Consider the following 17,500-nt stretch of genomic DNA (forward strand, 5'->3'; position numbering starts at 1 on the left):
TAACACTTTCTTGCACAGAGTAAAACATCACCTAATCACTCATGCCTCAGCTGAAGGACATATGGAAAATCCTTAAAATGGCAGAAATAATTAAAAAGGGGAGGCAAGTCCATTCCTCAGCCCTTCACCTAACTTCAATTAATCATACATACACTTGCCTTCTACATTCCAATGGCAGCCTTTCTTTTCCCTGCACCTGGATAAACAGTAACAACCACCTACAGTTCATGCAGAAATGAAATATAAATATGACTTACTTGCTAATTTTCCTCCTCCCATGCCAAGTACTTGTGAGACTCAATCAATTAGGCAACAAAAGATCTATTATAGCTCCATGTGTGACAGTGCAAAAGCACATATTTTAAGAAAATGCCCAAAACTTGTATTCATGGCTTTCAGTGACATTCAGAAAGCTGAATAGCATTACATAAAAACTACATTTCTAATTATCATGAAATCATTTAACAGACTGGCCAATCTATGTTGTAAAATAGATAATAACCAATGCATATGCTATTGTATTCTAGCAAAATATTTCCCTCTAGCATTAAAAGACAACTAAAAAAAAAGGCTCTGATTTTTCTGCTAAAACTACAAGTTTCAAAATATAAAATGTCTAAATAAAAATATGACATGGCCATTTACTTAAATCACACCTAATGCTTTCCTCCTAAATAGGAAGACTGTGAATGTTGCATTTTTAAATGTTGAAGTACAATAATCTGTTTTTGTCACATCAAATAATAATAAAATCATTACACATTATACTTACATCTCGTATACTTCCTCTGAAGAAATAAAAGGAAATCACTCTTGGCAGTGCAATAAATTCAGGAAATGCAAACACAAAAACCCAACACCATATATTCCAGACATGCATATTAGTCTACAACAGCAACCAATCTATGCCATCTATCCTAAAGTGCAACAATATACTGAAAATAAAACATCAAAATTAACCATATACAAAGCACATATTGTTACAAAGACAATAACTATTAGTGAAGAATATGAGAACAAACAAATAACTTCCTAAAGAAAAGAAAAGAAAAGAAAAGAAAAAAAAAAAAAAAAAAAAAAAAATGTAGGAATCATAAATCCTCCCTCCACAATTATAGTATAGTCTTAGGAAGACTTTTAAATTCATCTCATTTTGAAGAAAAGTGATTAAAAATACCAAAAATTCTGTTTCATGACCCCCAATAAAGACAAAGCTTCTACATCTTTCAAAAGTCCATTGTAACAAAAACAAATCATAACTAAGTCTTTATAAAAGAAACAATATGTTGAAACATTAAAGTTCTACAGGTAAAATTAAAAATAATGGAAAGAGGGCAGAGTCAAGTGAGACAAATGAAAAGGCGGACTTCTTAAATTACAAAAACATCATGAAGTCCGTCTATCAGTCTGTTTACCTGAGCGAAAGTAAATAAGTAAACTAGTAAATAACTGAGTGAGAGTGAGAGTGAGTGATGCTCATGTGCATTTGGATATGCATGTGTCTGTGCATATGAACAGCATGTGTGAGATTGAGTGAGTGAGTAACCAAGTGAGTTTGTGTTTAATATTTTAGTATGTGTGTGTGAATGTGTGTGTGTGAATGTGTGTGTGAATGTGTGTGTGTGAATGTGTGAATATGTGTGTGTGTGTGTGTGTGTGTGTGTGTGTGTGTGTGTGTGTGTGTGTGTGTGTGTGTGTGTGTGTGTGTGTGTGTGTGTGTGAATGAATAAACAAATGAATAAGCAAATGAATAAGTGAATGAATGAATGAATAAGTGAATGAATGAATGAATAAGTGAATGAATGAATGAATAAGTGAATGAATGAATGAATGAATGAATAAGTGAATGAATGAATGAATGAATGAATGAATGAATGAGTGTGTGTGTGTTTGCAATTGTGTATACTCATAATCATGTTCAGTATCAATTTTTCTTTTCTGACTGCATCATTTTTGTTACTCACTGAAAAAACTTTGAAGGAATACTTACATGTGCAACAAGTTGAACACAAAAAAATTAAAAGTAATCATGTCTAAGTTTTGGAGGATACAAGAAATGTCCAATGCATGTATCATACACAGTTTGTGTAGAACTTAAAAAAAAAAAAAAAAAAAAAAAAAGGAAGCATGGTGAGAACTGGATCCCTGTTTAATGAGCATAAACCTAGATTTTAACCCAATGGCGCCGGGTATAGCAAATTAAAAAAAACTCTACGCTCTGGCGAACGGCGGCAGCACGCCGACTCCGAGCGCGTGATATCGGTCCATCAAGCCGAATCATTGCCTCGGGGCGTTTTGGCGCGGCGCCGCTGCGGACAGCCGCACGCCGCACATCGTGCGTATTGTTATGACGGCGATAGCCGTGACCCGTCGCCATTGGGTTAAATGAGTTCTAGCCATGGTTATATAAATCTGATGTCAAATGAAAAACCTGTATACTTATCCACTGAAAGGAATATTATTGCATGTTAAGCATAATTAGTAGTTTATTGGAAAACCAAAACTTTTACAGCTAACACTTTCAATTTCAAATTATACACAGTGTAATACATTGAAAGGCAGAACATTGGTTTACAACAGTCAGAAATGAAAATCCACAGCCCACGAGAAGGATTTGTGAAAGAAAAAGTAAGAGCTACAGGGTTTGTAATAGCCAGGTAGGGAGCGCAGTGTGAAACTCACCTGTGCAACAGCCATACTGGCCTGGATGGAGCACTGGGGTGGAGCACTAACGAGGGAAGGAAGGCTATACGGTGGTTTGCAGCCACCTGCTGCGGGGATCATGGGGAGGCACAGCCACCATCTGCAACATCAGGCAAACAACCGAGCCTTTACACCACTGACGATCTCTATGTCATCATTCCCCCTGGCCAGTTGGGTCCTCATTTTATTTTAAAATTACAGATTTTTTATGTTGTGTTGAAATGCAACTGCTTTCAAACTTTTGGATACTGTGATTAAGTTACTCTTTAAAAGAGACATTATTTCATCTTCAATTCTAACAATATTCCATTAAAAGCATAATGCACATTTATCATCATCAATGATATAAGCCCTATTTAATATTGCCGAGAAAGAGGACATTTAACTGACTTCTTCAGAGATGAAAGTGGTACTTATTCATCATGGTCCCAGCCAATTCCCATTTACTGAAGCGCTCCCACATTACCTCTACCTTACATTGTTCACCAAATATAAGCTTAGTATCAAGGAGAATGTTACCTTGGCTAGATACTTTTTTCAGGTGAAGCTAGACCAATTACCATAAGGCTGTAAAAATTCACCTAATTCTGCTTTTCTTTCTAAGAAAAAATTACCAGTCTATGATCTCAATTAACAGTATATCCGTATGCTTATATCCAACTACCCCCAGAAATTAAAATCGCTAGCAGGGCAAGAAAGTCTGAGGCACCTTACATAACATTTTTTCCAAAAATGTCCCCCATGTACCTCCACATGAAATAAGCTATACTAATCAGGAACCTGCACAGTCTCCAAATGTATTTACTCTATACAAGAGTCTCCAATCTAGGAAGTACCATATGAGGCCTGGCCCATGGGGAGTTAGGATGGGGCTGGTGTGACCAAAGAAATAGAGTGGCAACAATAGGGACAAGAGATCCAGGCAAGGGGAGGGATGGTAAGGAGAGTCAGTGGGGTTAAGACAATTTACTCATGCATTTAGCAGTGCACCAAATTACTAGCAACTACAGCTTCTTTACTGTACATGCAGGGAGTGGACGCACCATGCGACCCATCATGCACATTAGACATATCATGCACAGTACTTACGTTATCCTGAGCAATCAAGCCTGCCGTGTCCTGTGGGACAAAAACCGGTTTTATGGTCATGCAAACCTACCCAAAGCCTGACCATAATCTACCTCAGCCCTGAATGTTACAAACAATAATTTTTAAAAAGATGTCAGTGATTTATCGATGTCTATAAGATCTATTAACAGCAAACTTCATATTCTTTAATAAAACATACCCTCTAGTCCTTGACAACAAGGAACATTTGAATTGGCATTTATTTCCAGCTGGATATATAAACAACACTTACAATTGGAGGAATTTCTAAATTTTCATGAAAGCAAGGTTTCAGCTCAAATGCTATTCCAACCTAAAAGAGACAGTGCCATATTTGATCATAGTACTTTATCACTTCAATCCTAAACCTCAACCTCTGCAGCCAGTTCTCCTTAGGAGTCAAGTAATGGTAAACCTAATTGAAAGATTTTCTCTTGGGGATGTCATTGTGTGCTCCAAAACTGAAAAGCTCTTTTGCAACACATATGAAGAGACATTAGCTCCTTCTGAGAAAAACAGACAACCACTGGTCCCACTCCATGCTCTTACCCACCTTTCCAAAGTTGTATTAGTTATTTGTTACAAAGAAACTCATATATAATTAGTTACACATTAGCATAAAACAATACCATATTTGAGCATGTCACTTGAATATTAAACATACTCACAGCTCATAACATTAAAAGTTTGAGTCCCTCCACGTTTAAATCGAAGTGATGTGTATGTGTATGTATAAGTGCAAGTGAGTGTGAGTCGGTGAGAGAGAGAGTTGAGGGATATATCTGTGTGTGCGTGGGGGTGGGGGGGGGGGGGGTGGGGGGGGCATGTGAAAGTAAGTGAGTGAGTGAGTGAGTGTGTGAGTGAGTGAGTGAGTGTGTGAGTGAGTGTGTGAGTGAGTGAGTGAGTGAGTGAGTGAGTGAGTGAGGGCGAGGGGGAGGGGGAGGGGGAGGGGGAGAGAGAGAGAGAGAGGGGGAGAGAGAGAGAGAGAGAGAGAGAGAGAGAGAGAGAGAGAGAGAGAGAGAGAGAGAGAGAGAGAGTGTGTGTGTGAAAGTGAGTGTGTGAGAGTGAGAGTGAGAGTGAGAGTGAGAGTGAGTGAGTGAGTGAGTGAGTGAGTGAGTAAGTGAGAGAGAATATGTAAGTATATATACAACATTTGTGTATACAGAAGAAAGAATATGTAGAAGTATTTATGTTTACTCAATAATCATGTTTATTTGCCTCTTCTTAAGTTTTACTAACTCTTTAATAAATAATGAAGCAAAATACAATCTAAAATCTTCTATGATTAAAACATTTCATTTACTTCAATGCATTACAACCCAATGAAATATACAACTTAATATTTGGCAGTTTACTTAATCTTTACTGAATGTCTGTATAACATATACTTTCATTTAATATTTTGTTTCTTTATTAACAGTCACTTAGTATTTCATTTTTGATAACACACAATGTTACATTTCTAATATATGTATATATATATATATATATATATATATATGATATTCATTTATTTTAAAAATATCATACATCTGAAAAAAATAACACAATCCTTAGTAAACTTACAGAACACACCTGAAAGAAAACATTTATTTATTGTACCAATGCCAAGCAAATATTTATACAAAGGGTACAATATCAAATTCACTGTAAAAAGTTATATTATTCTTACAATTCTTTGAAATGCTAAAATCATCAAAAGGCACACAAATATTCCACCACCAGCAAATAAAACAACCCCCAAATTCTATAGCAACTTTGTACATAACAATTCACATTTCTCTCAAATAACGCATGACCTTACAAGGCAATCTGAAACACTGTACTATAAAGAATGGTCCTGTATCCAGATATGACACCTGCAATTTCATCTTAATCAAACAAGTACTAAAACTCTGATTAGCAGGTTCACACATACATTCCCACACAATTGGGGGGGGGGGGGGGGAAGAAAAAAACAAACAATCAGCTATACAAGGCACATGCATACACATGTACATGAATAGCAAACACACACAAGTATCTGACTTACACTTCCTACATCCGCATATCTAATCTTTTGTGCATAGAAATACACACATACAAGCACAAATGGACTTGTGCACTTGTCTCATATGACACAGAGGAAACAACACAGACACTCATAACACCATCAGCAATACCAAAACAAAACTCTAACTATAATCTTCACAAGGCCATTGCAAAAAATATTATAGATCACTTAGCTTTATGATACTGAACTACATATTTCATTAATATAGTTTAGACTTCTATTAAATAGCAACAGATCAGTCAAACACTATAACCTCTGATACGCGGAACTTTATCCATCATATCCCGCACACTCACTCACTCATTCTCTCTCACTTACACACACAAACACTCTAAATGAAACAGACTCTCATTCTCATCGATGGCCCCTCTTACTCTTACTCTCACTCACACAACACTCACACTTCACTCTCTCCCTCTACCCCCCCCCCCCACACACACACACAAACCCACATGTATCTGCATTTTCTCTCTAAACAGTAATTCAAAAGGAGTGCACAATCAGACTCCATGAATTTATTATATTTTCATTATATTTTCTAGAATAACTAATGGCTAGTGCTCCATAATATTTGCATTATTTTCTTTGGTGAAATTAACTAATAAGTGACTAAAAAAATAATAAATAACTATGTGCAATGAAACAGTGTTCTCATTTTGCCATGTATCACAAAGAACTCATCTACTGTGCTCTGTAGAAAGATGATCACCATTAAGTCACAAATAAAAATATAGATTTTTTCTTAATGATTTAAGCAATGCACTGTATCATTGTTCTTAAAAATGAATACTCACTTGACTGTAGGCTGTAGAATTAGGTGCCTGAACACCATTGTCCATATATACTCGTACTTGACTTTGACTTGTTATTGTTGACACTGGTGCTGGAGGACTCAAAGATGGTGTGAACCTATATCTCCCTATATATTTTGCTGGTCGTTTGATACTGCAATAAACAGGTTTTATATCATCATTCCGTAAAAACTTAACTTCAATAAAAATTAAAACCAAAACAAAAGACAGACATATAAAAATAATGCTACGAGTCAAAGCGATTTTTGCTTTCAAGCAAATGAACAAAATCCTGCGAATTTACCTTGGATACTGGGGGCCACACAATATATAGCAACAGTTTCGACAGCACCCCCGTGAAAAAGGGTTGTAGCCCCCTCTGAACTTGCCCGTGACTTGCTCATTGGTTGTCCTGCCACGACTAACCAATACCATGTGGAAGCCCGTCAGGCCAAGAATGGGTATGAACAGTACTGCTATTACTCCCATTACCACCATGCTGCAAGAATATAATGAGTGTTATTGTGGGGCACCATAACAAGATAACTTCCTTCACATGCACTGGTGATCAAAAAAAGTTATCATCTTGTTATGCAGAATTTTCACAGAAAAGCAGTTTTAAGTCCATATTATAAAAAAAATTTAATCTGAAACATTCTCATCTCTGATGAAAACCAATGGCTCTGAAAAACTGTTTTATGAAATGATGACTTCTATCCATTATGCTGCATGAGAAGACATTCTGTTATACGTAGTGTAAGATAAATGCTCATTACTTAATGTTACTTTAATTAAGAACACAGGAAGAAAGCTCAGTGTAAACATTCATGAACTTAGCAAAGATTTCCTTTACAATATATAATCCAGAAATTAATCAGTCAAGAATATATAATCAAGAAAAGAATCAGTCTTAAATGTACATTAATAAAATCACCTAGTACAGCAAAGTCAAATATCAATAACACACATTGTATCAAATACAAATGTGCTGGTAAATACATTCTTCATTCCAACATACAAGAATTATCTTTTGCTCTAGGCTACTTTACAATTGCCAAAAAATGGCCTATCTAACCTTCACTTAGCCCAGGCTGGAAACTATCAAGGGCGATGACGACAACGATGGAAAAAAATACAAAAAATACAAATGGAATAGCTTGGTGTACTGGGAACTTTTTAACCTGTTACTGACAGGTCATGTGTACAAGCATCATAACATACCACTTGGTCTGCGGGGTAGAGCTGTACGTGTGGCAACGCACCAGAGCGCATGGAGAGGAAAGTTTCGCTACTCATAGCAGACCCCCCCGCCCAGTGTCTGGACATTGCCAGAAATCACTAGAGTTTATGATACTCAGAGATTTGTGATACCCGTCGGCGTCGGGTTAAGAAAAGTGAACTCAATACATACCTCATTACCTCCTAAAAATGTCTACAGTGCTTGTACAGGTTGCCTTTCTGTATACTTTCTCTGATACTTGCTTTTAAGTTCTAATTTGATTTCTATCATGCATTCCACATTCTTCAGTGGATCTACTGCCAAACTGTGGATTTTGCTTCACCAATTAGCAAATAAATTAGAGCATTTTGCATAATGTACCAAAGAGCCAGTGTTTATTGATACAGTCAATGGTAATATAGTGCTAGGCTCCCAGGGTATTATATAAAATCTGGTTACACTGACCTGACAAACCAGGCTTCCCCAGGGTGATTAGTAAATCTGTGGAAGCAGTTTGTGACAAGTTCAGAAAAATACAGAACTTTTTATTAAGCCCTTCACTGTGATCAAGGTTCATATAAAAACACTATCTACACTGTTTTTTGCACAATGCCTTTCATTGGCTTCCGATTTCAACTTTTTTGTTAAATTGACTGCTTGTATACACTCCAGACTTTTCATTTCTAGTCTTCCATGCAAATCATTCATAAAAATATATGACCTTTTTACAATCATGATGACATGGTGCAGCACAGCAAAAATCAATAAAGCCATCTTCTGGGAAGACAAAATTATTAGATACTGGTCTCCATGGAAAAACACCATATATCAGACAATCTATTTCAAGTAAACTAATTGCACAATTTATTGCCTCACAGCAAAAAATGTAAAACTTTTTTCACCAATATTTTATATAGGATAAGCAATATCCCATTATAAATTATGCATGTGACTACATCAAGAACATTCTCCCTACTAAATGTCTAAATGTCACACTATAGAAGCTACCATATCAATATATGATGGGAAAACTTTAAGCAGAAGATATAATTTAAAACAGTTTAAGTCACTATCAATGTGAAGATTCTAAAAGGTGTTGATGCATCTTGGGGTCTTGGTAGAAAAGATGCCAATTACCAAAGCAATGAATTCCTTCACTTATATAAAAAATTAAACCAGTGTTTACTAATAAAACTGAAAGACCATAATATGAATATCTAGTGTTGGTAAATCAGGAGGGGGAATGACTGATCTATGAGAACATGTGCTTTCCAGTTACCACTGGTCCATAACAAGTTGAACTGGTTTATAACAGTAAAAGATAAAACTATGCTGTAAAGTGTACATGCACAACATAAAAACATTCATGCATATATTGTTTTTCTCTTTAGTCTTAAGACAAAATTCAGTTAAATCAATCCATTCTTAAATTATTAATTCATTGATACCAGGAAAAAAGTGGCTGGTAATGAATAAGTACACTTTGATTCATTAAATGTAAATTAATCATGACCTAGTTTTACAATGTCATATGATACACTTAAGCCACTGTGACTTTACTCATCTATATACTTGAATTCAAATAATGAAAACTGAACCAGCTTTCAGTAACCTAGACTAGAAGTACACAGACTATTTCCTATGTCATCTTAAGATCCTCTTAAACATCCCTGTTCTCTCTAAATCTGACTTCACTGAAATAACCATCACTAAAGTATAGAACTTCCTATTCTTCTTGCTCTTCTTTCTAATTCCTGTGCATGACAACCCTGCTACTTCTCAATCCACTGGTCACAGACGGCATTACATCATGTCATAATTGTACTGGACTAAATCAAAGATAGCAAAGCAACATGACAGATAGGGAATTTGTCTTTCTCTGAGAGTTGTGGCATCTTTTATTTGACATCAAGATTTGTAACATGTACCTAAAAACAAAAACCTTTAAGCTCTTTGATCCAGATGTGACCATCACATTGTGAAAAAATTTGGCTTGAGTGGCAGGTGACGTAAATGTGCCGTCATTGGAAAATCTGGCTGAGGGTGAGGGTGATGGGAACTCATTGGGTATTTAGGAAGGGGCTTTTGCATTATTTCCATTGATAAATGAGTGTATAATGTACCATCTGTGGCTACAGGGAGGACTATTTCCATACTCAGGATCCTATGCCATGACTGGCAGTGCAGGTTGTATTACAATAGATTGACTGTTATAAAAAATTAATAAATAAATAAAATTACATAAATAACAAAATGTTACCTATTGTTATTAATTTTGCAATGAGTTATAGACTATCTTGAGAATATATAAAATGTATGCAAGTGAAATTGTCTATTTCGACCTAGATAAAGAAAATCAAATAACTCCACATCATCTCTCTAGATAATCCATAACCCAATGCAAGAATAATCATATCGTTCTTTTTTCATACTATTCAATTGTCTGTAATAGAACCTGACCACCAGTCACAGTGGCCAGGATGCTGAGCAATGGCCTCCATGGAACCAGTGCTCCTCCAGTCATGGCTCACAGACACTACATTCCACATTCATTTATCAATGGAAATAATGCAAAAGCCCTTTTCTATATGCCAAATTAGTCTAATCATCCTCCAAGAGGTTTGTGCACAAATGGTGAGTTTATCCTACCACCCCAGCCTTCAGCCAAAATGCTCACAATGGCAAGTTCATATCACCCCATGACAGCACGATCACGTCACCCACCGCTCGAGCCAAAAATTTTAAAGATATGAGGGTCACATAATCTGGCTTGTAGGGGTTAAGTTAGCATAATGACCATATTTTGGATAAAGTGCAGACAGTGAAGTACCTGGATCCAAGGGGTAAATTTAAAAAAAATATTTACTAAGAATAATCAGATGCCCATACAGGCAACTGTTGATGCACACTAACAATCCTGAAAGGAGAAAACACACTACCGTGTTGATACTATGGTATAAAAACCCACAGTGTAAAACTAGATTTAATTGAAAAAGAGACTACAGTTTCGGAATCCACCTGGATTCCATCTTCAGGTCTGTGTATCTCATAGTTACTGGATTAAAAACATTGTTTATGAAAATTGTTTTTTTATAACAACACTATCCACCTTTCAGCTGTTGGTTAACTCAACCTAAGGATGACATGGGGTTCATGTCATGGCTGACTTAGCTGTGGCTCCATGTGAAGCATTATTCACATTACAGCCAACTTGGGCACATCATATTACAATGATGTGTGCATTAAATTTTATGCTGTCCTTTATAAGGAACCCTCTTGCTTAAACCACATGCCTGGGGCACTGCCTGATGGAGAAAAGGATGTGTAATGCTAAGATTGACTATTTTCTTGTATAAAGTGCAAGTTGTAGCACATCAATCATTTGCCAGTAATGCCTGGAAAATGTCACACACCATAACATGGCACTTTCCTGTGCTGATGTGAACTGTAAGTAATCTTCAATCTTGTTTACAAGCTCAGTCTCATCGTGTCAACTACTCACAATGCCTTTTGGTGCTCTGCTAGTATGATTGTCTTGAAGTATGACACACAAAAGGGAAGTACTGAAGTGGCGGTGGCAAAATATATCATTGTATACAATCTCGTATTTCAAAAAAATAAGAAAATAAGTGATTTTTCAAATTTCTTATCCTTCAATAAAATCACATTCAATCTTGTACACAGAGTGTAACATCCCTGATCTATTGAAACGGACTCATGTACATAATCTGCCTACTGCAGGTTGAATTTAGCAACTAAAATGCTTATAAAGCATCTTTTAATAAAAAATAAAAAATTATTTAACTAATATCTTGCATATAAGTGATAAAAAAATAACATCACTTTGTTAGTGTGATGTGGCAAGTGTTACGCATTGGCTATATCTGAAAACCCGTTGGAGGCAAGCCCAATCAACCATGCATACTCCACAGAATAAAGGCCAAGTGAACCCCATATTCTCAATGGAGGCAATGAGTTAGGGGTTAAAGGCAGAGCTGAATGATCAAAAGGGGGGTCTACAACTGATGCCTTCATTATCTTCTTGCAGAATTCCAGCTCATCTTGCCTGGCATGTAAATATGCCATTTGTTATCAGTGAGTTAACAGTTCAATGGTTATATTTGCTCCTGACAGCAGATGATATGCTTTAACATCATGACAAATGGCATGGCAAACTGCATGGTAATTAACAAGCACTTACTGCAATAGTGCCAGCAACTAGGGTAGTCCCTACATTAATCCCCTTCCGACAGGTCATGCCGTGAGGCGTCAAAACAAACCGCTCAATCTGTGGCATGCAGCTGTACGCACCAAAACATTAAGAGCCGGTGATTCGGCTTGATGTACCAAACTCCCGCTCTCAAAGTCGGTGTGTGGCCATAGATCTCCAGAGCATAGAGTTTTTTTTAAATATTTTCTTCACCCTTCATCAAGGGGTTAAACAAGTGCTGAACATCACACTGCAAGATTAGACCCCAGATTGAGTAGTTTCCTACATAACTGTAATTGTAATCACTGTTACACTTGGTGTACTCATTCATCTTTTGGTGCCTAGTAGTTGGTGGCTCATTTGGTATTTGTTTCCAAGGAATGTCTATTTTCCCCTTGGCCCATATCTGCCAGGCCACACCAAGAGCCATTGTAACAAACCAACTCATCATGCTGGTACAACTATAGGCAAACCTGGTCCTTTTCATGAATATATATTTTTTCTCTCTCAATTTGCCCGTTTCCTTTTATCCATCTTTTTTAACCTTCTCTTGAGTGACACTTCTGGCACCATACCAAACCACACATTGGGGTACACAGAGTCAGCTGCCCAAGGGAAATTTTAAAACCTAAATCTACCTCTCTCTCTATGCTCTTGCATAAATGATCGTTTAGATAATATGGTTAAACTGAGGCTTTAAGCCTACTAATGTAGGGCTGTTTCTCCTCAATGATCATAGTTAGGGCCAAACAAGCAAACAACTTACACCAGATTCAACTGCAACAAGACACAATAGGGATGTCTTCCCAACATGATGTGATACAATAGTACCCAACATGAGTGGGTTAAAACTTTCTTCCAGACTTGAAGTATTACTGTGATTATATTTCCAGTCTCTAAAACATATTTTACTTGACCCATTTCTGCCGGGCCATGCCTTGTTGTATCATAAACTGCCCGATCTGTGGACTGTGGCTGTACGCCGCAGTGACGCGCCAAAGTGCTACAAGCAGGGCATTAAGTTTGATGTCGTGAACTCCTTCCCTCAAAGTCGGCTCGTTGCCATTGAACTCCAGAGCGTAGAGTTTTATTTTATTTTCTTCACCCGGCAAAAAGGGGTTTATATACCTTTTGAGTATCATATTTAGTGTATCAGAATACGTACGTGTGTGTGTGTGTGTGTGTGTGTGTGTGTGTGTGTGTGTGTGTGTGTGTGTGTGTGTGTGTGTGTGTGTGTGTGTGTGTGTGTGTGTGTGTGTGTTATAAAGCTATGTTTGAGATACAGGACCCTTCGCAGGCTATGACTTAGGTTGCAGCAGATCAGTTTAGGCCTCCAGCACTCCTTAACTTTAAAGCTCATTTGAGTATCCCGTCCCAAGCAAGGAGCTGTATGCCATCACCTCCTAGCTCTGCCAAATTCGTTAAAATATTGAAACAAAAAGGGTCACTGGTGGTAGAGAGGTTTTGAATCAATGATCTGTGATGTTCATCACTTACCGTAAAAAAAAAAAAAAAAATTGATAAATAAAAATAAACATTTATCAATAAGTTGATATAACCTTTTCCCTGCCTACTAAAATAATTATGTAACCTTTTTTTTACACATTTTCTTATCTTATTACTTCTCTCCAACTTACCTCACAATGGTGGTCGTTTCAGTCAAACTATCCTTCTTGTCAAGCACGTGTATAAGACTGAAGGTGAAGATGGATATCATATGAATGCTGAGAGAGCACAGGAACATGAAGAAATAGCGGTAGTTCCGTCGACCAATGCAATTGTTGACCCATGGGCAATGGTGGTCAAATGTCTGTAGGGATATGTGAAACCATTAAAACCAAAATCTTTCCTTAGCAACATTGCCTAAAATTTTTAAAGTCTCTTAAGTCTGCTATTACACTATAATCTACCATTCTCTTCCTTACAATAACTTCCCACTGGTTTCTTAACAAATCTAGAGGGATTCACTAATCCTATAATCGCCATTGGAGAAGAAAGTATTAGTAAATGAATTGTAATTTCCCTTAATGAATAACACCTTAAAGCTAGTACTGCAGCTTAACACCTGCTGTATGATGTGACAGGTTGCATATCATGATGCAACTTTCTATTTTGTGATGTGACCCAATAGCGGGTTAGAATTAGAAATTCATTACTTTATTTTATTGTTATCAATTTTATGCTGCTTAGATATTAGTTTATAGCTGTTCAAGTATTTAGTCAATACAGATATGATACTATAACTTACTTATAGGAAAATCTTGAACACAAATTTACTATATACAACACTAATATTGTTCTAGAAATTGTCAAAAGTATAAAAAATTATCTTATCAAAATTTCCTTTTCTATACATTCATAACTTTCTGAAAACATAACATACAGCAGAATCATACCTATCCTTGCCTCTCAGAACTGATTTTTATTCACTCTTGTAAATATACTTTGCGATTATTTTTATGTCTTATATCTCATTAATTCAATACCTTACACAGCTTGAATTTAATGATTTCTCATGAAGACTCTCTGAATTGATCTAGAGGGTGTTTCATCACCAGTGGGTTGTATTTAAATAATATAATTTTTTTTTCTCTAAAAGTAATTCGAACGAATGGCATACACACTCTTATGCATCCAACACTCTTCAAAACAATTTACAACTAAAGTACCTCTTCTTATGCTGACAATATGAGCCATATCAGTGAAGGAGTTGATTTTCCTTTCACATAAGGAAGAAGCTGGCATCACTGCCAATTGCATAAAACATTAAACCCTTAGATACATTGGTGACATAACCCTGATGTCTTGATGTAAATCTGCCATCATGGAAAACTTTGACTGGGGGCCAGGATGAGGTGAATATACTGTTATGAAAACTGTGAGTATACAAAGCTCTTGGAGGGTAATTAGACTTAGTGGGCATTTGGTTAGGGGTTCTAGCATTCATTCCATCAGTGAACGAGTGTGGAATGCATTATTTGTGAGCCATGACTGGAAGAGCACCAGCTCCTGGGAGGACACTATTTCCATGTTCAGGATCATATTCCTGACAGGTGGCACAAGGTGTATTACAGAAAATTATATACTAAGAAAATATTGAAAAAGGACAACAAAATGTCATTGATTGTTATTGTTATAGAGTTATAGAGTACCTGGAGAGATGATATGGAGTATGTGCAAGGAAATTAACATGATACAGCAGGTAACACAAAAACATTATAAACAAAAAATTTAAGGGGACAGTCCCTGAGAAAATGCCGATTTTCACTCTTTTGTTGAAAAATAGAAAATGGTCTTACAGATTTTCATGAAATTTGGTCGGAGGAAAGAGTAATGTTATTACGCATCTTTATACCGAGTTTTATTTAATTTGACTGGAGGGAATCAAAGGCGTAACGAAAAATCAATTTTTTAAAGTTGGGTTAACTCTAGGCTTCTAACGTCCCAGAGTTATAACTTAATTTTCTATATCACTTTTGCTGAGACAACCTCAAGGTCATATAAACAAAATAACATATTTCAATTTGGAAATTCATTAATTTGTTTCAAAATTATCGCATGTTACAAAACTGCAAAAAAAAAAAAGGTTAAAATTTATTAAAAAAAAATATTTTGAATTAAAAAAAAACTATACGTAGTTCTATGCGCATACTGACGTTCTGTGTAGGGGAAAAAGCATTTTGAGATCGGACAAAAACTGTAAGCCATGAGAAGTCTGAAATATGAAAAAAAAACTTTACAAGTAATTGACCTTCAAACTTTTTTTTTATAATTTTCTTTTAATTTTCCATATTTTTTCACTTGCTTACTGGCTACTTTTACATAAGAGAAAGTCCAACCATTGCTCTATCTCTTGTCCTTTATTTCATTCAGATCGGATCAATAGTTATTGCACAGCATCACAAAATACAATATAATATTGCAGAGCATCACAAAATACAATATAATATAGCACTGAAGTCATTCTGCGCCGTTACTATGCAGTTCACGTGACCATAAAACAACGTTGTAATATCACATTCATGCACTTCTAAAGGCGTTATTCTACCATCAGGAGTCCTCTACTCCTCATAACCCTCCACCTCGGTTGTCCCATTTTCTTTTTTACACTCCCCCCGACCGAAAATGGGAGGTATGGAAGATAAGGGGGTGTGGGGTAAATATAAATATGCTCTTACGTAATCACCCATAAGCAAATAGGGTGTACAACGGGAGGAAGGGAGAGTAAGAAGAAAGCTAATAGTTACTACTCATGGTTCCTGGTCCCCTGTGAAATTCGCTGATCAGCGAAATAGTTGTCCGGGGTTAGGCCCTCGTTTGACCACCTAATTTTTCTTCGCGGGAGTTCATATTCCCATTGGTAATTCTACAGTAGTATACGAATCTGAAACAGGGCATAACTCATTTTCGAACCCCCCCCCGACCCAACCCCCCCGCCAAACCCAGGGACAGTCCCCTTAAATCAAGAATCCCTTGTTACTGGCTTTGTCACCCACTTTTAGAACCCTGACTAAAATAAATGAAAGCCCATTCTCAACACAGTGGAGTGATGTAAAATTTGCCTTCACTGTCTGGTTAGTTTAGCTTGAATAATCTTTATTCAGTGGTTGTGTAACTCCTTTGTGATATGTCTCTGCACATAGATGGCTCTGCAAGTGCTTAGCCTCAAAGGAGTCAATTAGTAGACCTTGTGACCTTACCTGATTTTACCTTTCCCTGAATTTTTTTTACTAATGCTAAAAATATTGATGGTCTTGTTTTTGTTATAGACATTATAATTACTATAATGTTACTGACATTATTAGTGGCAATATAAGAAGATATAAAATATTTTAAAAAATATAAGAAAATATAAAATATTTTCAAAAATTTCAAAAAGTACTCGTGGTTGGCTCATTGATGACTTTGTACAAGTGGAACCATCTATGTGTAAAAACAATTAATAAAGTAAACTCACAGTGGGCATGGGATGTAATTTGTGACACTCTCCCCTTCCCAGCATAATAACTAGCATCCCGCTGTCTCTAAAACTCATGAAAACATGATGTTGCATTACCTCTATGCAGTGGTTGCAGACAGAACAATGTGAGCAACGGGGGGGCCGATAAAAGTGGCATGTGACACACCATTTCATTCGGACTGTGATGCCATTTATCTCCACATTCTTGTACAGTGGCGCTCGGAAATCGTCATCCCGGTCTTCGTCTGTTGAAGCTGAAAAATTTCCAGAATTTATAGACACTTATGTATTTATCATTTATTTTGGACATCATTCCATTGTCTCTAAGGATAGCACCATTATTATCATTATTATTATTATTATCATCATAACTATTATTATATATATTTTTTTTTTCCAAGTTGTATGTAAAATAAGTAAGAACACTATGATTGATATGAATCTATGATGAGACATT

The 17,500-nt window shown here is 36.4% G+C and overlaps 1 protein-coding gene across 1 annotated transcript in view; it reads right to left on the reverse strand.

The window, feature by feature from the left end:
- Window positions 1–17,500, reverse strand: part of LOC125044832 (palmitoyltransferase ZDHHC8-like) — a 44,082-nt gene that overhangs the window by 18,514 nt on the left and 8,068 nt on the right. The window contains exons 3-7 of the mRNA XM_047641792.1: window positions 17,140–17,297; window positions 13,721–13,893; window positions 6,959–7,153; window positions 6,658–6,808; window positions 3,793–3,822 (exon numbers count right to left, since the gene is read on the reverse strand). Coding sequence (XP_047497748.1) covers window positions 3,793–3,822; window positions 6,658–6,808; window positions 6,959–7,153; window positions 13,721–13,893; window positions 17,140–17,297 — 707 coding nt within the window. The remainder of the gene's footprint in view (window positions 1–3,792; window positions 3,823–6,657; window positions 6,809–6,958; window positions 7,154–13,720; window positions 13,894–17,139; window positions 17,298–17,500) is intronic.

This window comes from Penaeus chinensis, chromosome 36 (assembly GCF_019202785.1).
Source record: "Penaeus chinensis breed Huanghai No. 1 chromosome 36, ASM1920278v2, whole genome shotgun sequence".
In the NCBI taxonomy this organism is placed as follows: domain Eukaryota; kingdom Metazoa; phylum Arthropoda; class Malacostraca; order Decapoda; family Penaeidae; genus Penaeus; species Penaeus chinensis.